This window comes from Nematostella vectensis, chromosome 15 (genome assembly GCF_932526225.1).
Source record: "Nematostella vectensis chromosome 15, jaNemVect1.1, whole genome shotgun sequence".
Classification (NCBI taxonomy): domain Eukaryota; kingdom Metazoa; phylum Cnidaria; class Anthozoa; order Actiniaria; family Edwardsiidae; genus Nematostella; species Nematostella vectensis.
The window spans coordinates 10,901,812-10,928,147 of record NC_064048.1 but is presented as its reverse complement, the minus strand read 5'-3'; the positions used below and the strand labels follow the sequence as shown (position 1 = coordinate 10,928,147).

Sequence of the window (26,336 nt, the reverse complement as noted above, 5' to 3'; positions counted from 1 at the left end):
CTCACGGTTTTTTGTTTATTAGTTAAAACTAATAGAATTAGAGGACCGATAGAGCAATTGGAACTAGGCTGATCGGGTTATTAAAAGAATATTAAAAAAAAGCCATAGGAAATGTTTGGTAACAGAAGAACGAAGATGAACTTGATGGTCAACACGGCACGATGTACTCTGCAGTGGTGTAGGTGAGCAAGGAGAGGGCGGGGGGAGGGTAAAATCGGAGTGATGGACTCGGGTACTCAGCCCCTGTGTGGGTGTTGTTGCTGGTGTTGTGGTCGGCTTTCCTGTGGTGAGCAAAAGTCGTGACGGCACAGTGAATTTTCTTTCCCTTTCGTTGTATAGGTAGGCTAGTCTCAGACCCCTCACCTCCTCACGGTTTTTTGTTTATTAGTTAAAACTAATAGAATTAGAGGACCGATAGAGCAATTGGAACTAGGCTGATCGGGTTATTAAAAGAATATTAAAAAAAAGCCATAGGAAATGTTTGGTAACAGAAGAACGAAGAAGAAAAAAAAAAGAAAGAGAAATTTCATGGCCGGGGATCAAACCATATCAGATTAAATGTAAAAACCATACTTCCAGACATGCGCTGAAACGTCGTATGGCAGCTTAAAGCTTTACGGCTAGGCTGAAGATTTCGGCCTTAGCACCGCTATCTGGTGCACTGTACAACACAAAGGAACCTGAGGTACTCCTGGGATTTGATGCGTTGTCATAGTGATGTCGTCATCATGCTAAGTAAGCTGTGAATAGAGTCCATTTTGCCGCGTTTGGTCTTCTGGGAGCCATCGCTCTGTCGCGCACGTTGATATGTCGTTTTTTTCTGCTGAAACAACACAAGACAACTGAGATATGTTAAAATATAAGCGACTTATCCAAGACTACCACAGTACTAGGAGTCCCGGATGTTCTCCTCAAGCGAAGTGCTCGCGGGTTTAGCCAACACTCGCGGGTTTAGCCAACACTCGCAGGTTTAGCCAACACTCGCAGGTTTAGCCAACACTCGCAGTGCTCGCGGGTTTAGCCAACACTCGCAGTGCTCGCGGGTTTAGCCAACACTCGCAGTGCTCGCGGGTTTAGCCAACACTCGCAGTGCTCGCGGGTTTAGCCAACACTCGCAGTGCTCGCGGGTTTAGCCAACACTCGCGGGTTTAGCCAACACTCGCAGGTTTAGCCATCACTCGCAGTGCTCGCGGGTTTAGCCAACACTCGCAGTGCTCGCGGGTTTAGCCAACACTCGCAGTGCTCGCGGGTTTAGCCAACACTCGCAGTGCTCGCGGGTTTAGCCAACACTTGCAGTGCTCGCGGGTTTAGCCAACATTCGAAGTGCTCGCGGGTTTAGCCAACACTTGCAGTGCTCGCGGGTTTAGCCAACACTCGAAGTGCTCGCGGGTTTAGCCAACACTCGAAGTGCTCGCGGGTTTAGCCAACACTCGCAGTGCTCGCGGGTTTAGCCAACACTCGCAGGCTCCTACACCTTGTATTAGCAGTGCTCACATCGCATAAGATTTACACCGGCGAAAAGTCGACGAAGGCGCAGTACTCGTCAGATTTTTTTAGCGCGCTAAAGGTAGCAGCGCCCGAATATCTGACTTTGCGCTGTCGTAGACTTTCTGTCATCGCTATTTTGTGAGTAGGAATAATTTTAGCAGGGCTTTATAACAGGCCAAGGACAACAGGGTATTAGAAATTATACAACTACACTCGTAAATCGCGCGCTTTGATTGGTCAAGGGTCGCAGGGTCGCAAGTGGTCAAGGGTGACCATGCGCGTGCGCTCACAAGAACAAGATTGAAACGTAAGAAAACATTTTAAAATTGTTGTATAAAACAAATAGATCCCATTGTTTTGATCCCATTGAGTCTATCCTCTAATAGATGTACAGAGTAGAAGGCGTCACAGTGTGTCATAAGAAACAGTCACTCGACTGCTTCTTGTTGCGTACTTTCTTCAGGACACGCTGTGACGTCATCTGCGCATCTAGTAGAGGACAGACGCACGCAAAAACTAGATCTATTTGTCAAACACAACCAACAGCTAAACACGATATATCACACTTATTTTTGAGTGGCAAATTTATGGGGGGAAAACACATAACTATGGCTGCGCCATCACGCCAGAGATTCATCATAGAATGAATACTGTAAATGAAAATATATAAGTTTTTTCTAACTGGAAACCGTCTGGCTGATTAATAAGTCGCTTTTTGTTATGGTTTGCCGCGCAAAAGGCAAAGTTTTACCCGCAAAATGTCACGTGATTTCTGGGTTTTCATTCTCGTTGAAAATAGTAAGATAGACATGACTTCGAGTAAGCGAGATTTAGATTTTAAAAACAAAACAAAAAACATGAAAAGACTGAAATGAAAGAATCCAGGAAAGCGTAAAAGAAATAGTGAAATCAACGATTAAAAAAAAGAAAACTCGACGAGGATGGGATTCGAACCCACGCGTGCAGAGCACAATGGATTAGCAGTCCATCGCCTTAACCACTCGGCCACCTCGTCAATGACATACTGACAAAGGCGAAAAATCAAACAGAATAGATAAACTTGTAAACGTAGTTGATGTTGCTTTTATAATGATTGAAACTTATCTATTTTTTTTTTCAAGAATATAAAACAAGAGGATAAAATCTGCGAGAACAAATATAGTTTTTTTTTCATACAGCATTTTTAAAGTCATCTAGTCTGTTCTGGAGCCTTTTTTTTTTCTGAAGCTATGCTAGTTCTACGAAGCGACAAGGTTTCGTCTATTGTTTCGATAAAAATGGAGGCACAAAGCCAAACAACCCTGACCTTGAAAGGAAATTCACCCATCGAAAGAGCGGAAATGAAATCATAGCGGTCACGTGACCACCTGGCTGACGCAAGAGGTTCATCGTGACATGCGCACTGTGCGAGTTTGTGTTTTGCTGGAAGGAAGAAGGCGAGCGAAAGCAGTCGTTGTAACAACTGAGGCTGACAAAATCGTAAATATCTCGCTCCAACGAACGAATTTAGAGCCATGAATGGAACACAAGCTGAACGAGGAAGCCCCCTTGCAAGAGCAATCCCTTCCAGACGTGTTCCTGTACATGATCCGAATCATATGCCCTCGGATTATAGTACAACTCCTGGGGGAACGATCTACAGCACAACGCCAGGAGGTATGCATAGAGCGACTGTGAACAAATCCGATAACTGAGTTATTACGATCCCTAACCGAGGTTTATTCGATCTGAACACGACTCTTAATATCCTTGCTTTTGAGTGAGTTTTTTGTTTATCTGGACGTATTGTGTATTGTTTTTAATGCAAATGTTTGCAAAATGGAGACCATAACACGAGTTTGATATTCCTTGCAAAATTCTAAAGAAAAAGCGTAGGAAAATGTTATTTCAGTGTGCTTAGCTGAAGTGTGTAACAAAATGCTAACGTCTATGAGGTTGGGGTTGTTAGCTTTATGTGTATTTTGTGCAAGGAATACGGCTAGAGCCTCTAATAACAAATGCGTCACAACCTTCAAACTAATGAGACTGAGAAACCTCGTGATGTGTTCCGTTATTTACGCTCCGAAACCCAGCTACACATTTTCCTAAAATGCATCATTGTTTCTCACTGAAACCCTTACAATACAATAGCTGACAACTTGAGCAAATGTATAAACCAGAATTTGCTCGACTTTTTAGCTCATATGTACACAATGTACAAGTCCTGAAATGCGTCACCAAAGAAGACGTGATCAGATCGAGTTCGAGTGAAATTTCCGTTCGATTCAAAACTATCGTTTCTCCTGCCCGCCTAAGAACTCAGTTTCGCATTTTTATATATCAGATGCATGGACTTTGCTCGTGTTGTTAGGGTGTTGTTTTATTCGGTGTTATTGTGTTTTGTTGTAGCGTTTAGCTGCGTATTTGATCTCTGGGGATGTAAACACAGACCCGACCACGTGCTAAGGACGAACTAATTTGCATAGACGTGTTACACCTCGCATACGTAATGTATAAATAAAATAGATTTCAACTTGAACTCCTAGAACTTTTTCTTTGTATTGAAAGCGTTGACATTACAAAACACCACCCGAATCGTAGTAACTAGTATTTTTCTCGCGTAAATACGGATCCTGGGTGAAATTTAAAACAGAAATGACTCAACACTCGCTTTTTTCTGCCAATCATGAAATAACAAGCGATGTCACAAGTGGAATTTCGTCACGAACAAATTGAACGTGTCCATCGACAGTTCACTGAAGTCAGCACACACCTACACTGCATCTAGAAGCCTAGTCTTCTGGTCTAGCCAGAACTGGAATTTGGATTTTTAAATTGTTTCTTATTTAAAATACATTATTTCCATTGCCAGACAAATCGAATAATCGAAGTTCCTTAACTAAGTAACAATGAAAATGCATTACTGTAGGATTATAATTATCACCCAAACTGTCTTCATAAGGGTTGCTAAGGAATTTGTCATAGTATCTGTTTTTTAGGTGATTGTATTGTTTTATTGTTTATACAAATTCTTCAGATAAGGTTGTGTTCAAACATCATATTTTTCTAAGCGGTATTAATGGTACTGTTGTACAATAGGGCCTGCGGAAATGACCTGTAGGGGCGTGGTTCCCCCATACCCAGTCTTCTATATGTCTCTGTGTCGTCCTCCCAGTGTTAATTATTTTTGGTTTTTCAAGTCTTTTCCAAAAATTGTTTTATATGGAGTGTCTATTATTATATAATGACTCTTTTAATATAACTGCAGGTTAATCCAGGTTCCCCAGTAAAGGATAAAGCTAAATGAACAATTTATCTCCAAAAGTAGACTTTTAGTTCTGGATTCTTACTCAACCTCTTGCTTTTCCAGGCACGCGTATTATTTATGAGAGGAAATTTCTACTTGAGTTGCGCAATTCACCTTTAGCCAAGAGTCCTCCCGCCAACCTACCGGTGATCCCTGGTGTCACATGTGAAGACAATGGAAAGCCAGAGCCAGAAGAGAAGCCAGAAGTGACTGCACTCCCTGGTGCCAGAGGCGAAGGAGGTAAGAGAACAGCATGAAGGGAAATATTTCAAATAACCTCATTCAACATGATTCCTTTACAATTATGAAAAGCAAAATCAAATGTGACTTTTGGAAAAAGAAGTTTGCTTTGGGTTTGTGATGTTAAGTTATATTTTGGGGCACAACATGTATTACCCAGAGTTAAAAAGAAGACTTTTTTTAAATATCAAGCAAAAGGATTGGTATTTGGAATACTTCTATTTAACTTCTTATGAATCATAGATATAGCACTGTGAGATTCATGGAATAATTGGGAGTAAGTCGTTTTTTTTAAGCATGTAAAAATCTGGTATTTTTAGACATCTTAATTTCAGTCATCTTTCATCATTTTCATCATCATTATCATCATACTTAAATCTCAGCCAAGATGGCATGCATCCATCTTCTCCTTGCTGTCTGCTATTACATTTGGTAGATATTTCCTTGTTACGTTTTTCAATGAACCAGCTGTCAAACAACTGTATGCTGTGACAAAAGATGCAATTATTTCTATTTTTTCTTACAGATGGAGAGGAACCCCAATTTCAGATGGACATCTAGATCATTCTAAACCTGGTAATTTGGTTCAATGTCAATTAACATCAATCCCCGGAAAGTCATGTGATCACCGAGTGAAGGAAGCCCAGAAAGTTTGTAAATATAAGGTCTCCCTGTGTACTCAATCTGTTTGGTGCTGCTAGATATGATTCTGTTGAAATTAGAGTTTTCATCTCTGCCATTTAAAAAATCGTATATCTCTTAGTGATTGGAACGATAACTAACTGCTAATGTAAAAATTCTCAGCTCTCTCAGATGCCTTGATTTTCATAAATTCTTTTTCTGCAAAAAGGTTGTGTGTCTGAAGCAGTTTTAGCATGTCAAATTGTGTGCCATTTGAATGTGATTATGGCATGTGCTTACACAACCTTTGTTGTATCAAGAGTTTGGGAAAGTTGGCAGCTTGAGCAACAAACAGTAGATACTATAAAAAATGAAGTACATACTAACTGACTTTTCTAATTTGTGAAATTATAATTTTTTATGTGGTGGTATTTTGGAAATCAAGGATTTTTTGGGGAAAATGAGCATTATTGTTTGAATGCCATTTCCCAATAACCTTTTAACACTTTTCTTTCTCTTTTACAAAACTTATCTCATGTTGAATTAAGGTTTTAGCAGTTGCCGAGGGTTGAGTTACATCCAGAAAGTATCCATCTTTGGTGTGAATAAGTGGATTACACAAAAACCAAAAATAATTAGATTTTTATTAAATATGTGAGTATAGTGTCTTACTATTCATATATAAATGTAATGTGTAATTTTCTGTTGATAGTTTCCCCTCTGTACATATATTTTCCATTAAGAGAGTTTATGTTAATCCGTCGTGAAAAACCTAACTAGCTGTAACTAAAGCTAAGTTGTATCATTTTATTATCCATTAGCTGCACTTAATACAAATGCACGCAATTGAACCAAGTTGATTATCATTTGTAGTATTTCATGGATATCATTTTTGTAATTCATGAATAATATCTTTAACATTTGAACTACAAGTGAAAAAAGTTGAGAGCCCTAAAAGAAAAAAAAATCATTAGGAGAAAGTGTAAATTTTTCTTTTTTTGTGGTCGGTCTCCAGACTCATTTCAAGTTCTAAAAGAGACATGCAAAGCATCATGGGTAGGTGTATGCAATTCACTATTGGAATTTGGACCTTCCCATGATTCTTTGCAAACCTTGTTCTTTAAAGGTGGTGGCTGCCAATTATTCATGTGAAGATGAAGATAAAATTTGAAGATACTTAATATTATTTTTTTTTTTGGGGGGGGGGGTGGGTTAGGTTGGATTTGACTGCCCCTGCCATTTTTGTTAGTGACGAGGTTTGAGGCTGGTAGGCTATGCCACAGTACTGGGCCACACCCATTTGTCCTTACCCCCACTCCTAGTATAACAGCATTATACTTAGAATACAACAATGTTCCATCCACCTTTTTAGATTGATTACTCTGCAGCCACCGTAGAATTGAAAGAATCCATTCAAAATAGTGGATGGTATCTATTTATTTTTATGATGGGAGAAATGTATTGATTAATGTGAATATTCAAGTAAACACAGAATGCTAGCACTATTTTATGGTTGACGGAAAGCCTCTAAATTGTTTGAATACTGCGACTTTTATGTTGCTTCTGAATTCCATTACTTATGTAGTGATACAATTACTGATCTGTTATTAGATTTAACTGAATTAGTTATATAACTTTAATGTTTTCTTTGAATTAATTAGAATTGCTAAGCAGATCTTATTTTTCCATAGAAAAATCTTCATGGTAGATTATAAAGTCGTTGGTTTTTCTTGATAATAGACAATAAAGCTGTTACTTGTTTTCGAACTATGAATCGTTAAGCTGAGGATAGCTCGGTGGTCGTAATGACTGTACATAGATCAGATCTGTGTGGCCCAATAAACCTGCCACTTGACCATGAGCTTTGTCTCTTGTCTTTCTAAGTGAGGGATTACTCGTGTATGTGGTGGTGGTGGACAAACTTTACCGATGTTTAGAAATCAGGTGATGGTCTGTGCAACCTACACCAGGTGCGCCCGGTAATAGGTCCTATATACAGATGGTGCCCTTATATGGAGGTACCCAAATTCTATTATTCGAATGATAAGTGCGCCCCTGTTAAACTAAGCTAGGAATTCAGGAAATTCTATTGCGTGTTTTAGTGAATGAAGGTTTTAACATTTAACAATGTTAAAGGGCAAAGGCGTCTTTGAAGAGTATCTGGTCTATTGGATAATGCCCACTAACGAAGGTCCGTTTTATGGAGGTTACCTACTAACGAAGGTTCGTTTTATGGAGGTTACCCATAATATTTAAAATTTCCTAAATTATTAAGCGAGAATGAAGCAAAGATTTAGTCGTTTGGAGCCCCGCTTTAAGGCAATGCCTAAATCTCTATATTGGTCGGTTATTTTCTGGCAGTTTGTTCTAGCCAGTTGCTGCTTCAATATTTTTTTTTTTCGAACTCTCATCGATAATTTCCCAACTGCTAAACGGCTTTCTGGCTTCTCTGTAATTGAAACTTAACATGCTGACGTAAGCGCCTCGAAGACATGGCTTGAAACCATTTCAGTGCTGGCCAATCAAATCAGGTTTTTGAATGACGGAAGCCAGAAACGATTTAGCTAATGGAAATTGTTAGCGAGAATTCCCAGAATATTAAAAACCGCAGTATTTCACTACATATATTGTGTCAAATTAATTTGTATACGTACAAACAGGACTATAAAAACAAATGCAAAACGAAAACACTAGAAATTCTCCCGCAACACGGGATTCCTTCCGTGTGATAAAAGTAATTTGTTAAAAATTAATTTTCTTTTATTCAGAAATATCTGAACTTGGCCTTGATAATAGCTAGCAAATTGCTTTAGCTGTTTTCGCTTTACTTGACACCTAAGGCGTAAAACACAAGCAATGGCCTTACTTGGATGGAAATGGCTTCTTTGTATGGTTTATAGCGTGTTAAATAACACGAGTCTCGTGCCCTCAATTTGAATAGGAATGGCTTCTTTGGTTGTTGGTTAGCGCGTTACATAACACATAGTCTCGTTTTTCCGTTTTTCTTATTCAGGAATATTCAAAGACTCGCTTTTTTCATATGAGACCCATGACTGCGCACCCTTCCCCCCCCCCCCCCCCCCCCCCCCCCGTTCGACCAATCATGGGATCATGGGAACGCGCCGGGTCATGACTATATTATAAGAGGTTTCTCTTCCTTCCCTCTCCCAAATTCTACAAATTGAGGGATTGTTTTTTTAAGTTTTTAAACGTCTTGATAGCCTGTGTTGTGCATCCGGTTTCAAAATTCATCATATTGAATAACAATACACTAGAGAAGAAAATCATGGGCGGGGGGTGGATTGGGTGCATATTCACCCCTCTGTTTGAGTAAAAAAGAAAACATTGAAAGTTATTTTTTAAGAAAATAAATGTCTGAGGGACGGGAGGTAAGTCCATGTGCCTTCGCCTGCTTGATTTTGCTGACACTACTAATTCAATTCAGCCATTTATTGTTCAAATTGAATTTTGAATCCACACGCAGGCTACTTTAAGAGTAGATCTTTCTTTCTAGTGAGGGTCCATTTTTTTTTTCAACAAATATTAAAAGATAAATCTACACCAAGCTCAAATGTTATGTTTTATGCCTCGCTGTCGTCTTTCCGGAGAAACAGAAGGCACTATGCTTGTTGTCAAAATAGTTAATTTGATAAATATCATATTTTTATCGTGCAATACATAAATTTGATATCTGTTTTATTAGTTATAGATATGACATACATATCTATACATGTAATACATCAGTATTTGACAAATAAAAGCTAAATAAAAATATTTTTGATGTAAAAGATGAATAGTAACAACGTGCTCAGCGCTCATAACCACTGCTCTCTTCTAAAAGGGACCAGCCCTTTGTTCTTCATGTTCTATTCTTTCCTTATCAATTGGGTTTTTGACCCATGCTGACAAAACAACGTCATTGCGAAAGCCATATTACTAATTGCTTTAACTTTCAAATAATATTCTGTTTTTATTTCCTGAGGCCTGTCCAGTTTCTTCCCCTTTTAAAACATGTTGGTTGTTAGGTGTAAACGATGAATATGAAACTTTATAAACAAACTCGTCCCAAACCACTCCTGCTACTAAAATGCTATATTCAAAACGCCTGTATTTCATTGTGGAACCTGTTTTATTTGTTTTGTACATAAATAATTCGATGAATTGCAAGTGCTTTTGAAAGACAGTAAACAGCTACTAGAAAAAAAATGTTTTGCACATAGGAAATAAACACTTTAACAACAAGTCTCTTCGTCTCTCGATAAAACCCGTTAAGTTTTTGGCGTCCCTTTTTTTTTTAACCAACGATTTACCCTAAACAGATGGTATTTATAATAGATTCAAGGAAAATTAATCTCAAACTTTGTATTAGGTTATTTGTAAAAGAGCCAAAAATGTAAACTTGTAATAAGATGAAAATATATTATAATAATAAGAAGAAGAAGAAAAGAGAAACCTTTTTAGCCATCTGGAGGGGTTGGGAATAAGTCCCCCGAAATTTCGATGTGCTCGCAGTTTTCGGCTTATGCTCGCGCAATTTTTCCGTCGTGCTCGCATTGTATTTTTTGATGTGCTTACTGCTCGATTTAATTAAAAAAACTAACAATGCTCGGTCTTGTATAATAACGGGGTGCTTGCAAGCTCTCAAGTGCTCGCCAAAGACCATTCGGGGGCCCATTATGGATGTTGCTCGATTTCTCGGGTAGCAAAATTGTACCTGTCACATGTATTTCTAGTTAACAAATCATCTTACTAATGGCAAACTAAAACAAGCTTCTGTTCCTGTTGTAATTTCCTGTACCTCACATTCCGGGCGTAACGCACGTAATTGTCCGATTCTCGCGAACAAGCGAAAGATAGGAACCTAAATGCTAGATTTGTTTTGCGCTTGTGACCGATCCTCACTTTGTTTTACGCTCATGGTGAGAACCGACCTTAACAGAAGCTAAACATTTGGTACCCAAAGGAATTATCACTTTTTTGCTGGTTTTCCGAGCAAAAGGGTCACGAGCTTTGAGATCTATCATACCTCTACCATTTCTGTTTTTAGAATACAGGTATTTTCTGTTTTTAGAATACAGGTATTTTCTGTTTTCAGAATACTAGCAGTCTCTAATTTAGTACCTGCCACAATCGTTACCAAGGGCTTTCCGTTCAGACTCTTTGCCGGTGTGTAAGCAACACACATGTCCCGTTTCAGTCCAACCAGCCTGATTTTGCATAACAGTGCTCTACTTGCTATTTTAAAATCCGGCTTCATGAAGCTGTAAATTAATGGGTTCGCTAGTGACCCAATCACGATGAAAAACGGTGATAGTGTTACTAAGATGTTTGGCACAGAATTGAAGCTCCCCAGAACTGCTGCGATGGTGTAATACAGAACCGGGAACCATGAGATTGCGAACGCTAAAGCAGTGCACGCGAAAACTCGCGCAACTTTCGCTTCTGAGACTATTATTTTCAGCGGTGCTCTTCTGCGGCTACTTTGCTCTTGCGAAACACTTGACAATGTCCTTTTCTCTCTCTTCACTGATTTTCTCACAATGCAGTATATTCTAATATTCGCAAAAAGTACAAAGAAATACGGCGTTATCACCCCTAATCCGATTGTAATAAAAACGTAAACTTTGTGGAAAACTTCTGTAATGTTTCCTGCATACCAACCAAGAGGCAAAACGGCGAGAAGTATCGAAGTTGTCCATGTAATAAACGTAATGTACTTAAAGTACTTCCTCATTAAATCTGTGTACTTGAAGGGCTTTGTAATGGCAAGATATCTATCCAAAGTAACCGACGTTATATTTGCCGCTCCACTTATCAAAACAACAGCATAAGCTACATTGATAACCGCGGCGTTTTGAAACCCGATTAGATACTGGCAGAATATCACCAGCCCAGTCAAGATATCTGAGCTTGCAAGCGATACAACGAATCCGTTTGTGTAAGTCCTCATGTGTCGGTTCGCCAATACCAAGTACAACACAACGCTGTTTTCTATGATGACAAGAAATGATAAAATTCCAAGGGGTACCGCAATCTCTATCGGTGTCTCCATCGCTCTCCTTTGCTTCAATTCCTGTCCCAATCGGGGCGCTGCGCGTTTTGTTTGTTTTTCTCTTGTTACGGTGCACGTATTTTGTATTTTTTTCTTCAAGCAGCAGGTGCATTTATTAATGACAGGCACGTATTTTGATTGTTAGCACACATTCAAAGCATACCGCACAATTCGTTCCAGTTGTGAAGACTTTCTATTGATTTGCTCACGCAAAGGGTGTACCGTTCTTTAACTTGTTTCACCTGTGCAATTCTATTTTATGCAAGTTTCTCCCATTTAGCGAACTTATGGCTAATTTTCTCTTTGAGATACGCCCCCAAAAATTGTTTTTTCCCTCGCGGAAATGGACGAAGCTAGTTTCTCTCAAGTCCAATTTTCTCACCCTTGAATTCGTCTTATGTGATTACTGCTCGAATTATCTGCTTATTCTACCAGTATAATTGTGTAAAGCTAAACACCTTGAAGGCTTACTAGCTAAAATTTGATTCGATTTTATCGGTAAACGAGGTTATCCCGCACCTTTCTCTTCGTCTTTTATCGGCCAGTTTCAACAGATGCTTTTTTAAGTGGAACTGGCGCAGGCTGAAACCTGGTTCTAGTTTGCGCTCTTGGATCGTACCGCCCCTGATTATGTTCTTGGTTTGTAGAAAAATCCTTGTAGAAAACCCTTGTGATACACACTTGGAGCTTTCTTGGTGACATTTTCCCCCAGCACGCAGTGTTTCCTATATTTCTCTACCAGTGCAACTGATGCTGCAGGTGCTTGTCCAAGCGCAAGTTCTACCACTTTAACATCCGCGACTTTCCTGAACCAAATATTTTTACATTGTGCCTGCAGATAAAGTCTTCAAAACGTTCGTAATTTTACCACAAATCTTCTCTACATCGCTTTTTTTCTTCACAAGTTTTTAGATGCGTCTGAGACTGGCTCAGGGGCCAACGTTCAATTAGGTATTATTATTATTTTTTTTTTGGCCTTATACCTTGTATAATCCCTCAATAGTTCACCGGGTTCCTTGTGGGCAGGTGTGGGTTTGTACTAAACCAATCAAGCAATTTGCGGAGTTCTACAAATTATTAGCATCCTTGATATACCGAAATGAAGCTTTTTTTTCTAGGTCCGAGTCAAATACCTGATAATTATAGCTATGCTTCTCTAGAAATGAGCATATTAAATTTCACCTGTATCTAGCTATTCCCGCTTTTAAGAATTTCTATCTGAAACCAGTTTGTTATTGTTTATAATTGAAAATACAACGGTTTATACGCAAGAAAATGTCAAAATAACAATCCATTAACTCTAATACGTAATTGACAAAATTTGATTGAAAATATTTTGGCCATCCGCTTGAACTAGGCTAATGCCTAAAGAAGGACCTGCTGTATATAAGGCGAGTGTCGATGGGCAAAATGGCTTTAGTTGTCCGTAGACCTTCGAGCTGTGCGGAGCCTCTAACATTAACGAAACTATTAATTTCGGTTTTCTATCTCAAAATAGATAAAAAGCCCATAAAATGACTCCGTATTATCAAAGGATAATAATAATCAGTCCCAAATAACATCAACATGCATCAACATCACCTAACGATGTTTCAAAATACTAAAAATAGCCGGTAAAATGAATTATTAAGTTGGTGAAACAGAGCCATTTTATCTGTCAAAACATATCAATCACTTCCGTGAGCGGTTAGTCTGGTAAGATACAGTACTTTTATTTCCGGTTTTCCATCAAAACTACGAAAAAGGACTTCCTCAATATGCTATAAAATGTAAAAGGGGATTTCATAAGAATATACTGTGCTGGCGAACTATTCACAACTTTTGAATCATTTAGATCCACAAATAGAGCAACAAAATGTCATACGCAAGACAACTGATCAACTCATCATCAAGTGCGACTTACTTTTTTGCCTTTTTAATCTTCTTTTCTTCCCATTCAAGCTAGATAATCAAGTGCATAGGTCTTTTGGAGAAGTCAATAAAGTTTTAGGAAAATCCTCGTTTTAGCTTTATCAGAAACCTTTTTTTCATCAGCATGCGAAGATAACTAATTAATATAAAATATAGGATTTTAACCGTTTCTTCCTGCAGTTTCTGAATTCAGTGGACTTTGATGGATTCCATAAAAGTTGATTGAACTTTCAAAATGATTCACTCACGGCAAAACCCATTGAGCGATTCTAGGTTCTAGGTTTTCGGCTCAAAACAAGCGGGAAAAAAAAAAAGAGGGAAGTCTTTGTTCAGCATTGTCAAAAACTTGCAAAGACGCCTCGCGCGCAAAAATTCAAAATAAATTCATTTATATTTACATGGGTATTTTACACCGCAGGTCCATCTTTAAGACAAATGATACTTATTTTCTCTTGATTTTCTACTTGATGTGGACGCAAAAACCTTTAAAGATAAAAAACAAAAAAATGAATTTTCCATCGTTTCTCATTCACGTCAGGGGACAGAGTCAATGAACGACGAAGGCAGTAAAAACCGTTGCGCGCGCTCACAAATTGCTCAAAAACGACATTGGCGTCCGAGACGGCAAATCTGGAACGGCATTTCCCTATTTTCACGTTTTACGCACGCCGTCAATGTTCGTTTTGGAACATTCGCGAATGCGCTCGCCGTTCTAGATGCCGCCGCGTAAGGTCCCTTGGAGTGCATGCACCCCTATGATCGTTTTCTGTAATCGTTTGTTCTTTCTTCTAAACAGGGTATAAAAGTTGATGTTTTCGCCTTAGACAGGGTACGAAAGATGGCTATGGTATTTAAGACATTTCGACAAGGTCAGGGTGGCAGGACAATGGCGGTACCGCTGACAGGGGCGGGGCCAAGATATTCCGAAAAGGCAAGGGGGGGACAAGGCGAGGGGGGAAATGGGGAGGGGGACAAGGCAAGAGGGGGGGGGGCACCGACCAAAAGGAGAGGACACCAATACATAAAACTTGTGAATATTAGATCCCATACATTTCGAAGAGAAGGGGAAGGGAGGTAATCGGGTGAATAAACACGAACGCTGACACTGTCACAATATGTATTATTTTCATTTGCAGAATGTTATTTTGTATAAAAAAACACACGAAAAATGATATTTTGAGTACAATTTATGATGGCAAACGCCATTATAGTTAATCATAACGTGTGTCGGACTCGATTAGAGAACATTATAAATTTAAGGGTTGGTTGCTAAGTAACGGCGATGTCTAGTCAGCAATTATTGGAGGGTAAGCTTGTAAAGGAGACGGTTTAGAAGTCGGGTAACCTCGTTAATAGGTCGGCTAGCCTCGCGAAAAAAATAGGCACTTAAAGAACTCGGTTATTCTCGTGGAATAAGTGGACTAAGATCGTGAAGAAGTCGGCGAAGCACGTAAAAGATTCGGTTAATTAATGGAAACTCAGAATGACGTAATGGTAGTGATGCACTTGGGTCTAGTTCCAGGCGTGCTTCTCACAGAAGTGGACGGCCTGTCATGAAAGATGGAAAAATGGAATTAATACGTAATTTAAGCACTCTTTGTTATTGTCTACATTTGGATACAATACTTCAAGTATTTGTTGAAAATATGGCGTCGCTGGGGTATTTATCAGTTATTATTATTTTTTTTTTTGATTTGCGCCAAGGCCACCTAGGCTCCAATTTAAGTGTCCCCTTGAGCGTATTGTTAGTAAGTGTTGTAAGCACTTTATGCTTGACCGATAAGCACCTCTTACCACCCATATCACATCGTACCAGCGCCGTAGAACAGCCATTTTAACATTTGCCATTCGCCCATTGCACTGACAACACTTTTATAGGTGTATATTTTCATTGCACTACTGACCTCGCAGTTGACGGCATTCCGGCGGTCCGCACACCAGTACGGAGCCCCAAGGTAGCACAGGTCGTCACGCTTGGCCACGATCTTGGCTTTCAGGATGTGTTTGGACAAGATCTTGGTTTTCATGACGTGTTGGTTGGCAGAACATAGACCGATCTCCTGCGATCACAAAACACCGCATTTATAAAACATTTAATGTTTTCTTAAACTTTCTAATCACTGATGGTGGTTGTTTAAAAAGTTTATAGAATTTTTGTTTTGTCTTGGTGAAGTTTCAATCTATCAGTTAGGCGAAATCTATTTGTTTTTCTAGGCATGCGATGTTGTCTGGAAATAACACCTACTTCTTTTTATGGCCAAAGTATTTTAATCTATTCTAGAAACGTACTCTGATTGCCGAGACGGGTTTCACATAACGTTTTTAATGTTTTCAAGGGCCAAATCAGACTGTATAAATCACACTTCAAGTTTTTTCTCTGCTGTATACATAAATGAGTTAAGGCCATATGTAGTTCATTACTATTTCACTACATATGGTGCCCCTCAAGGATCTCGTCTTGGTCCACTGCTATTTCAGTACATACCTTGCAGAGTGTGGTGGGGTCCGTGTTGGCAATTATCTGCAGCACAGTAGAGCCATACTCACTGACAATCGCATTGCACTGCAAATAGGGAATGTTCACATGTGTGAAGAGGTCGGCCGGGGACAGTATTGAAGCAAGGTTCAGTGCTATATTTATTATCGAATTAGAAAACTTTGGATGGCTACTTACCTCGCTGGCAATCTGGGACGGCAGGTAGTTGCAAACTTTTTCCAAGAAATTAACAATTTCTTCCTAAGAAAAGACACGCAGCAACAGGCATGAAGGCATAAAATATCTAAATTACTTTGTATGATTATGCCACTATATTTATCATCTGCCAAGCTTATATCAGTGGCACTGTATTAGCCTGCGTAGCGAGCCGCATTGTATTTATGTATATTGGTTATACGTATATTGGTATTCTATTATAGATCGCTTACATTAGTGGCATTGTATATATATGTGTTTTGGTCATATATGTACTCTATTATAGATCACTTACACCAGTGGCATTGTATATATATCTATTTTGGTTATATATGTACTCTATTATAGATCACTTACATCAGTGGCATTGTATATATATCTATTTTGGTTATATATGTACTCTATTATAGATCGCTTACATCAGTGGCATTGTATATATATGTGTTTTGGTCATATATGTACTCTATTATAGATCACTTACATCAGTGGCATTGTATATTTATCTATTTTGGTTATATATGTACTCTATTATAGATCGCTTACATCAGTGGCATTGTATATATATGTATTTTGGTTATATATGTACTCTATTATAGATCACTTACATCAGTGGCATTGTATATATATCTATTTTGGTTAGTGTTGGTTTGAGAAAAATACAAACTACATAGGTTTCCCTACAGGTCTGTTTCGTGGTTGCCCACTCATCAGGGGATTTAATGAGAATATTCCTACCATCGTATATACTATTAACATTGAAATTTACATAATAATAGACTGATAGTTTTAGCTAAGGCGGTAAGAGGAACAATAGCGAGTTACATTAAATATGCGGGGCGAAAACTAACAGTGCGGAACGTGTGAAAAATTGATAGCGCGAAAATTTAACGGTGACGGGATTAACAGTTCTAATTGTTTCGTAGCAGGGCTTTGTTTCTGTGGCGGCACGAGGACACGAGTTCATTTCGTTTATTTAGTACCACTAAGCGTTGCAACCTCTGCCTCAAGGAAACGCTGACGATCATCTGCGAACTATCAACTCTAAATAAACGAAATGAACTCGTGTCCTCGTGCCGCCACAGAAACAAAGCCCTGCTACGAAACAATTAGAACTGTTAATCCCGTCACCGTTAAATTTTCGCGCTATCAATTTTTCACACGTTCCGCACTGTTAGCTTTCGCCCCGCATATTTAATGTAACTCGCTATTGTTCCTCTTACCGCCTTAGCTAAAACTATCAGTCTATTATTATGCAAATTTCAATGTTAATAGTATATATACGATGGTAGGAATATTCTCATTAAATCCCCTGATGAGTGGGCAACCACGAAACAGACCTGTAGGGAAACCTATGTAGTTTGTATTTTTCTCAAACCAACACTATGTATTTTGGTTATATATGTACTCTATTATAGATCACTTACATCAGTGGCATTGTATATAAGTGTAAGTCATTGTATATAATATTTTGGTCATATATGTACTCTATTATAGATCGCTTACATCAGTGGCATTGTATATATATGTATTTTGGTTATATATGTACTCTATTATGGATCACTTACATCAGTGGCATTGTATATATATATATATGTATATGGGTATGCGCATATTTTATTCTATAATAGATCTCTTACATCAGTGGCATTGTATATATATGTGTTTTGGTTATATATGTACTCTATTATGGATCACTTACATCAGTGGCATTGTATATATATGTATTTTGGTTATATATGTACTCTATTATGGATCACTTACATCAGTGGCATTGTATATATATGTGTTTTGGTTATATATGTACTCTATTATAGATCACTTACATCAGTGGCATTGTATATATATGTGTTTTGGTTATATACGTACTCTATTATGGATCGCTTACATCAGTGGCATTGTATATATATGTGTTTTGGTCATATATGTACTCTATTATAGATCACTTACATCAGTGGCATTATTCTTCAGGAAGGCCTTCAGGTAAGTCATGACCGTGGTGCAGATTTCGCAAGTCTCATTGCTGCCAATCACCAGCTTATGGGAACGCCTCATGGCTAAGTACAAAATGTTGGATTAGCCTTGGGAACGCCTCATGGCTAAGTACAAAATGTTGGATTAGCCTTGGGAACGCCTCATGGCTAAGTACAAAATGTTGGATTAGCCTTGGGAACGCCTCATGGCTAAGTACAAAATGTTGGATTAGCCCTGGGAGGTGCTAGGGGTACAGGGGTGGATCTAGCTTTTTGCAAAAGGGGGGTTTGGCTCATTGACAAAGGGGGTTGCATGTGGCTTTCTGGCAGCCCAAAGGGGGAGGGGGGTTAAACCCCCTAAACACTCCCCCTAGATCCGCTACTGAGGTAGGGATTAAATGTGGTGGGGCTTCACTTCTACAGACCACCAAATAATGGGTCCACAGGCCCGTAGCCAGGGGGGGTTCGGGGTATCGGAAGAGCCCCCCACTCGACTGGAAGGTCCGCTCTCATGAAGGAAAATTATATACCACTGGGAGCTAGGACGAGATACCTAAGAGAAAATGATTGGCTAAATGGGTAAACGAACCCCCTTTGTGGCTTCAGTAGGTAAGCCCTTGTCAGTCAACACATACACGTATATTTCTTAACTAAATTCAACAAACAATATTACAAAAGATTCCCAAATTCAACAGATGTCCATATAAATACTTTCTTGCACTCGTACTTTGCCAAGATGACAAAATGGCGGCTGACAGACAGGCATCACTTAGCAAAGAGTCACTCTAACAAGCAGGGCCCTCTGCTTTGCGAAATCATTAATTATAGGTCTTCTTCAGACAAGTCATTAAAACTGTCAAGAAAATCTTTATTCAAAGGTGGCTTAAAAGTGGTTGACCATTTAAGTTTTGAGGAGGTGGAGGGGCTTTTTTGTTGAGCATGATTTCTTTTCACGGGAACCAGCTAACAAGTTTCTTTTCAATGATTTTTTTCTCACAAAAAGCTAGCCCCGCCCTCCCCCCTAAAAAAAATAAATGGCTGTTCCCTTATGTAAAGGTAGGTGTGGCACGCCTTACTCACCGATTCTGTGTTCACGGTTGGCGCACAGACCAAGTGTTGTACACACCAGCTTGGGAGACACCTCTTGCTCCAGGATCTCAATGAGAGCTGGGCCATACTCTTGAACAAACTGGTCACACTAGGGAAAAAAAATCATGCGCTCATTTGAAAAGGCATATTGTTCTAGTGAGCGCAAGAGCACCTGTAAGCAAGGGCTTGCAGCCTGAGGTGTGGTAATTGAAAACCACACAATCCTTGTTTAACTTTAACTAAATCTAATAATTGCCCCTGGCAAGCAAATCCGGCAATGTGTGGTTTGTGAAATGCTACCACAAAGGACGAAGACACGAATAAATAAGTAAATAAATAATAAATACACTAATTATCACATAACCGTCATTACCGAATTAGCTCGCTAGGGAGCCTTGATTGAAAAAAAAATGCTACAGAAGAAGGATTGCAAAAGACTGGAGAGACTGTTCCAGATAGATATAGATCGGACAAAAACAGAAAACCTATGGGCATTAATACTGGAATGTGGTAAAGAAAGTTGGAAGTTGTTACGGTGCTGGCTCTGGTTGAGTAGACAGGGCGGTTAGGCAGATATCTGGCGGAGATGTAACCAGGAGTAAATTTAAATTAACCTTAGAAAACATAGTCATGTCCTGAATATGTCTCCTGTGTTGTAGCATGTCCCAGCCTAGCGTAACACTATAACTAGAAAGACTACAGGCAAGCTGTAGAAAAACTAGATGGTCTGCCTAGGCGTAGTGTTAACAAGGTATGAACCAACAAAAGGTTGAAAAGGTATGTTAAACGCCTCTGTGAAACAGAGTGGTTGCGCTGACGTTTTGAGCGTTAACCCTTCGTCGGAAGCAGCCTAACTAACATGTCGGATATACGCCTATAGTCACTGTTGACGATAGTGTGCTTTGGCATACCCTTGTTACATAGCGAAACGTTCAAGGCTCTGGAACCAGGTTAGCTTTTGCAAGCATAGAAAATTTTGTTAAAAATTGAGAACCATCATTTGCAGACGGAGTTGGGCTTATTCGCATCTATCGCTTCAAGTGAACTTGCAAGGATTGTGTGAATAGTAAATCCCGTCATCATTTATTACAGCTAACGACCAATCAGAAATCGATAAGTAAGTGTTTAAACATTTCGCTGACACACCTTGTTAGCATACCCTGCAAACCGGAAGCTGTAAATCTTAATGCTTTCTACCTTTTTAATTTAGCAGGGGGTGGGTAGGTGGCCACAGGGTATGTGATTAAGCGTTCAGCGCCGCAAAAAGGGATTTCAATAAACAAACATCATCATCATTATTATTAGAACTAATAATAAATTGCGATAAACATCAGTTCAAGGTCTTCTCAACCAATTATTGCCAGAGGAATGGGAAACTTGTTGCTCCAAGATTGGCGAACAAATTAGGTATTTTTAAAATTCTCGTTTTAAAATATCAGGATGAAGAAAATATTGTTATTTTTTTTAGAGTTTATTCTATTTAGTGCTTAAGAATATGTACACATAGTGTACACATTATTATTATATTTCACAACTTGCATAACATACCTTTGACTTGATGGTGGATGGAAGAATACTGCAGACCTTTTCAACAGCCTGAATGATTTCTTGCTGGAAATGAAAGCATAAATATTCATGAATCAATAAAAAGAAACTGCTTAATTAGGCTGCATGATGAGGAGATTAATTCACATATGTCCATTTATCAGTCCCGAAGCTCAAAATGCTGGTATTGCACTAATGATCTTCTGATTAAGTTGCAACATTTACGGGGCTATTGCACAGGTGAAGAGTGATTTGGTGTAATGTTGGAAAGCTCAAAAACAGTCAAAATCTAGGGGTTACCTTTTATCTTTTGGAAATATAATGTGGTATATGTACCTGAGTGCTATTTTTGGACAGCATATCATCCAACTCTTTCATTACAAACTCACACAGGACACACTCTGTGGAGGTCTTGACGGGGTACGTTGCCTTAAGGACGTGCTTCTTGGGGGTGAACATTACTTTGTGAGATGCGGCAGCTTGAACTAACATGGCCTTGACTTTGTTAGCTGTGCACAGACCAATTTCAGTGCAGAGTTTCTTCCCATCACTCTGCAAAGAGATAGATTCATCTATTAAGTACATACAGTAAATAGAAAAAGTGTGAAGAAGATCTCAGTTTCATTTTGGAAAGTGGAATAAACAAAATAACTATCCAAGGTAGTTTATCCGTGTGTGAGCAGTGAGCTCAGTTAAGTGCCTTGCATGACATCGGTCAGAATGACTGCGTAGGAGACTACATGGAGGAGGATTAGCTTTCCAAATGTATTTTTACTTATTTATAAGTCTGCTAGATCTCACCAGCAAAGAAACCAGGGTCTGCACAATCTGTTTGCCAAATGTGTTGACGACAGCCTCACATGTGGCCTTCTCAGCACCAAACTCTGAGCAGACTTTGGACAGAAGAGCAACAATCTCATCCTGAAACATCCAAAGGCATATAGTATCTTAGGAGTTAACAATCAGAGAGCAGGGGTGTCTTTCCCTGAAACATCCGAAGGCATTATAGTAGTTAAGGAGTGATCAGTCAGAGAACAGGGGGGTTACCCAAATTAATCCATGGGTCTCATCATATTACAACCAGATCAAGATAATACGACCAGATGCAGGATAATAGATCTATGTATCACACAATAATTAGCCTGAGTATCAGAAACTATAGATAGCTCTGGTATAACAAGAGTTCATTTTCAATATTTGGGAATAATAGAACTCATAAGCACCTTTTGACCATGGAAATGCTATTTACCATTCACTGCTTTTTACTGATGTTTTGTATTGGTTTTAATGTACATACCTCAATTGCAGGGTTGCTAACAAACTTATACACTGTGTTGACAGCCTCCTGGCAAGTGATGCACTCATCCTAAACAATAACAAGTTACAGTAATAATTTGACCTCAGACACTCATTCTACCAAATCAGTTATAAAAAGCTATTTGGAGCTGCAATAAACTTGAACTAAGACACTAATCCTAATAAAGCACTCAAAAGCTACCAGTAGAACCTCAATAATTTAACCTCAGACATTCACTTTACCAAAACAATGAAAAGATAAAGCTAAATTGGAAGCTTTATTGCTTGAACTTGAAGACATTTACCCTGGAACCTCAATAACTTGACCTCAAGCACTCATCCTAACAAACTGTCACAAGCCTTACAACAATCATATCCTGTATTTAACATCTCTCACCTTGGGGGATCTTATACCAGGCTTTGTAATAGCTGCAGTTAAAAAAAAAAAAGAATACATTGACAAAAATGCCCTTTTATGCCTTCCCTTTCCCTTCTTGCATGACACATGAGAAATAGAATAGTTTTCGCGAGCTTGTATGCAAAGGCAATAGGACACAGGCTGGTATTTAAATGGCTATGTGCCACGGGGGCGCGATAGCTGGTTTAATGAATATAAACAATACACTTTGAACATGTTGCCCAGCGAAGGTGAGGGTACCCTATCACTCACTAGGTTGTTCAAACGTGGCTCAGGTGGGGATGGGTGGGAAACGTTTTGCTTACATGGGACTGTTCGGAAAGAGGTAATATCTGATGAAAAATGCCTGTCCCCAAATGGAACACATCTGCGGGCATGCTCTAGAGAGTGCTATTCATAATTCTTAAAATATAACTATCTAAATAATAACTAAAATCAGAAAATTGGGACTACAATAAATCATATATAATTTTGATCTTCCCTGTTGTTACGTCATGTTTGAACATTTTGAAGTAATGCTGCCCAATGATATTTATAAGATGACCTACGCGTCTTGTGTAAGTGTCGCATCACAATCTTCTTCAGCATTTCAGTCTTGGAAGTGCACAATCCAATCTCCTTGCAGACCTGGTCAGGATTACTCTGAACAAAACAAAACATGTATTTACTGTACATGAGAAAAACAACAACAAACAACAACCAAATGTGTGTTGCACTGCATATAAAGCATATATTGTATACCATAACACATGAAAATGGAATTATACAGAGAACTACAATACAAAACATCCATAATACAACCAACAACAAAGATACAAAAGTTGAATAAAGTAGATTCACACAGAGGGTGCCTGTTCCAATGAATACTATGACACATACCAGCTGCGAGAGAATAAGCTGGATTATGGCCTTGCCATACGTCTCAACCAGGCTTTTACACTCGGAGGCCTCTGGACCAAGAAATGTACAGGCGTCTTTAATCAAAGACAATATCTGATTCTAAAACAAAGAAGAGATGATAACTCAGTTCTTCAATATTATTCTTTTGTAAGTAAACATGGATTAAATTCTGCTTATAAAAAGTGCAATGTACTGGAATAATGATGCTTTAATAAAACATGGACACTCGAATTACTACATAGCCGGTTGTTTCTCTTCAATGAGTTTGCTACAAGTGCTCTCATGGGAAATGGGGAAATTCTTGGGAATGCTTTGCTAGGATGAGGCTATTTTTGTGGATGGCAAATCTACAATCAGGAGAGGTAAGGGGGGTACCTGCACGTTACAAAATTGGAAATCACATTTCACAATAAACTGACGACAAGAACCAAGCCTTACTGGATAATCATGTTTCACGAGCTCCAAAATTGGAAATCACATTTCATAATAAACTGACCACAAGGACCAAGCCTTACTGGATAATCATGCTGTACGAGCTCCAAAATTGGAAATCACATTTCATAATAAACTGACCACAAGGACCAAGCCTTACTGGATAATCATGTTTCACGATTTTTAAGATAATAGGTCACGATTCACGCTGATCAAATTTCGCCATTCATGCATCACGACGAGGATAGCAATCACAGATCACAGGATCCAATTTGTACTTTTCACGATTCCCAATAAACAAAAAAGGCAGTTCGCGGATCACGAAAATAACCCTTACTGCCCCTGTACAGTATGTATATATTGCATGACCTACCTGAGCTGTAGGATCGCTGGCCATGGTGTAGATGGTCTTGACTAATTCTTTACATGTTGTACACTCATCCTGAGATAAAAAAAATAGATTACAATGCATATAATAGAGAAGATTTTTACAGGGGAAGCACGTCTATAGACAGACATATCCAGCATGTTGTAGGGCCACGCCTATAGACAGACATATCCAGCATGTTGTAGGGCCACGCCTATAGACAGACATATCCAGCATGTTGTAGGGCCACGCCCAGCATGTTGTAGGGCCAAAGGAGAGGGGTAGGGGTGCACAGGCATAGAAAACTTTCCCCGCAATACTTAAAAAATAAATAGGAAAACAAAACTATCTGTATTTTCTTTTTATTTGTCTGCAGCAAATACACACATGCACACAAGTGATGAAACAGGGGGCTGATCTAGCTTTTCGCTAAAGGGGGGTTTGGCTAAGTGAATACAGGGCAAAGGCCCGGTAGCAACAACAGCATAGCCAATTTCAGCAGCCCCTACTATATACATGTTAGCTGCATTTTCAACTTTCAAAGTTTGGTCTATCCAATAATACATTTGCAGCCAATTTCATATTTACAATAAATCACAAAATAAGCCAAGTTTTACCTACCTTCGGGGACATGACAGGCCCTGCAGATACTGCAACAAGACAAACAGAACCAAGTCAACTTATACAAACATACTTGAATATGGACAGTTCTCTACTGACAGATCCAAAACTCTCTTTGAATCATGATCAACAAAATTTCTGTCCCAATGGAAGCAGAAGTTAAAGGGATAATACCCACGAAGGAGGGCCAATAAATTACACTTTGTTTTGCTTTAGCTGACAATTTTGGTGGGGGAGGGGCCACTTAGTTTAACATTCAAGGGGCATTTTATAAGGTGGGGGTAGGGCTATTTTGAACTTCAAGGTCAAAGGGGAGGGGCGATTAGAAGGAGGTGCTTATTTGATTCGGTAGTGAAGAGATTTAACATAAACTGGTACAAAGATAAGAGACCTATAGGACTCCCACTCTTGGGTGTTCAATGTGATAATACTGTACATACATGTACAACATGTTGCAATGAAATTTTTTTCTCAAAATGCTGTATAATAAATATCTTTTTCCCTTGGGACATACTTATGTAACCTAAAATAATTCTACCACTTTACGGTGTGCAAGCTCTTGGTCCATCAAACAATGAAAAACATTATTGGGTCCATAACTTCCCATCTATGTAGATCTATGTAGCTGGCAGATATATAGTAGTTTGCTCTAAGATGTAGGGTTATAATTTTCTCTTTGAGGGTAGGGATAGTAGACTATTAAATAGGGTTATAATTTTCTCTGAGGGTAGGGATAGTAGACTATTATATAGGGTTAATAAGGCTATAGAAACATTTCAAAATCACATTACTGGAAACAAATACACATAAATTGCACATATTCAGCTGCATTCGCACGAGAATGACAACTAAGATTGGTTTGACAGTTTAGTAACCTTTTGAGGGGATAAGTTTCCATGACGCAAAAAGCTACTGGTATCGAATTCTCTGTTTCGAAACCATCTAGAACACAATCAGATAAGATCGGTCCAACCAGACTATTGACCCGGGTGTAATATATTTGTTCTACATTCGGCACAGGAATATTTGCCGTATTTTACGGAAATAATAATTATTTGGAATGGTTGATTGCACATGTCTCGTGACTAGCGTGTGACAAAAAATTCTTACACAGCACAACAATAACACATGCAGCTTTCAAGCATCGAAGTCTAGAGCTAAACTTTAAAAAAAATCACTTTTACTCTTACCTGCAGCAGCTAGAAGAGCTATGATTAGGATCTTCATGGCGAAAATGGGGGAAAACTGAGGGACTTCTAAGCGATGTCAAACCAGGCCGAGAATGAGAGCGTTTCACGTTCAGGCCTACGATTCATAGATGTCATTCTGGACACGGTTGACCAATCAGAATTATAGGAAGCTACTCAAGTGAGAGTCACATGATTTAAAAGAGGGGAGGTCGAAAAGA

The 26,336-nt window shown here is 38.9% G+C and overlaps 3 protein-coding genes and 1 non-coding gene across 4 annotated transcripts; 1 reads left to right on the top strand and 3 right to left on the bottom strand.

The window, feature by feature from the left end:
- Positions 1-2,421: 2,421 nt before the first annotated feature.
- Trnas-gcu lies at positions 2,422-2,503 on the bottom strand. Its single transcript has one exon. It is a non-coding gene; the product is annotated as a tRNA-Ser (tRNA).
- A 385-nt stretch (positions 2,504-2,888) lies between these two features.
- On the top strand, positions 2,889-7,496 carry LOC5502361 (eukaryotic translation initiation factor 4E-binding protein 1). The gene is made up of 3 exons (XM_001623495.3): positions 2,889-3,144; positions 4,838-5,014; positions 5,541-7,496. Exons 1-3 carry the CDS (start codon positions 3,003-3,005, stop codon positions 5,573-5,575), a joined length of 354 nt encoding a protein of 117 aa, XP_001623545.2. The 5' UTR covers positions 2,889-3,002; the 3' UTR covers positions 5,576-7,496.
- Positions 7,497-9,642: 2,146 nt separating this feature from the next.
- LOC5502362 (histamine H2 receptor) lies at positions 9,643-12,657 on the bottom strand. Its single transcript, XM_032370615.2, has one exon. It carries the CDS (start codon positions 11,685-11,687, stop codon positions 10,656-10,658), a length of 1,032 nt encoding a protein of 343 aa, XP_032226506.2. The 5' UTR covers positions 11,688-12,657; the 3' UTR covers positions 9,643-10,655.
- Positions 12,658-14,698: 2,041 nt separating this feature from the next.
- LOC5502352 (prosaposin) lies at positions 14,699-26,276 on the bottom strand. The gene is made up of 16 exons (XM_048723136.1): positions 26,119-26,276; positions 24,929-24,957; positions 24,314-24,382; positions 23,488-23,607; positions 23,157-23,250; positions 22,588-22,619; positions 22,192-22,260; positions 21,696-21,815; positions 21,231-21,446; positions 20,898-20,960; positions 19,341-19,458; positions 18,238-18,344; positions 16,273-16,335; positions 16,084-16,161; positions 15,503-15,658; positions 14,699-15,146 (listed from the first exon to the last, which is right to left on the bottom strand). Exons 1-16 carry the CDS (start codon positions 26,153-26,155, stop codon positions 15,111-15,113), a joined length of 1,407 nt encoding a protein of 468 aa, XP_048579093.1. The 5' UTR covers positions 26,156-26,276; the 3' UTR covers positions 14,699-15,110.
- Positions 26,277-26,336: the final 60 nt, after the last annotated feature.

What these genes read in the sequence shown, in the direction of transcription:
- LOC5502352 (XM_048723136.1), bottom strand. Translation starts at nt 26,155, where the DNA reads ATGAAGATCCTAATCATAGCTCTTCTAGCTGCTGCAG. An exon ending in GCGACACTTACACAAGACGC is followed by an intron (nt 22,620 to 23,156) that starts GTAGGTCATCTT and finishes TTTTAACTGCAG; the next exon opens with CTATTACAAAGCCTGGTATA. An exon ending in CAACCGTGAACACAGAATCG is followed by an intron (nt 18,345 to 19,340) that starts GTGAGTAAGGCG and finishes TTTTGTACTTAG; the next exon opens with CCATGAGGCGTTCCCATAAG.
- LOC5502361 (XM_001623495.3), top strand. Translation starts at nt 3,003, where the DNA reads ATGAATGGAACACAAGCTGAACGAGGAAGCCCCCTTGCAAGAGCAATC. An exon ending in CTACAGCACAACGCCAGGAG is followed by an intron (nt 3,145 to 4,837) that starts GTATGCATAGAG and finishes TTGCTTTTCCAG; the next exon opens with GCACGCGTATTATTTATGAG. An exon ending in TGGTGCCAGAGGCGAAGGAG is followed by an intron (nt 5,015 to 5,540) that starts GTAAGAGAACAG and finishes TTTTTCTTACAG; the next exon opens with ATGGAGAGGAACCCCAATTT.
- LOC5502362 (XM_032370615.2), bottom strand. Translation starts at nt 11,687, where the DNA reads ATGGAGACACCGATAGAGATTGCGGTACCCCTTGGAATTTTATCATTT.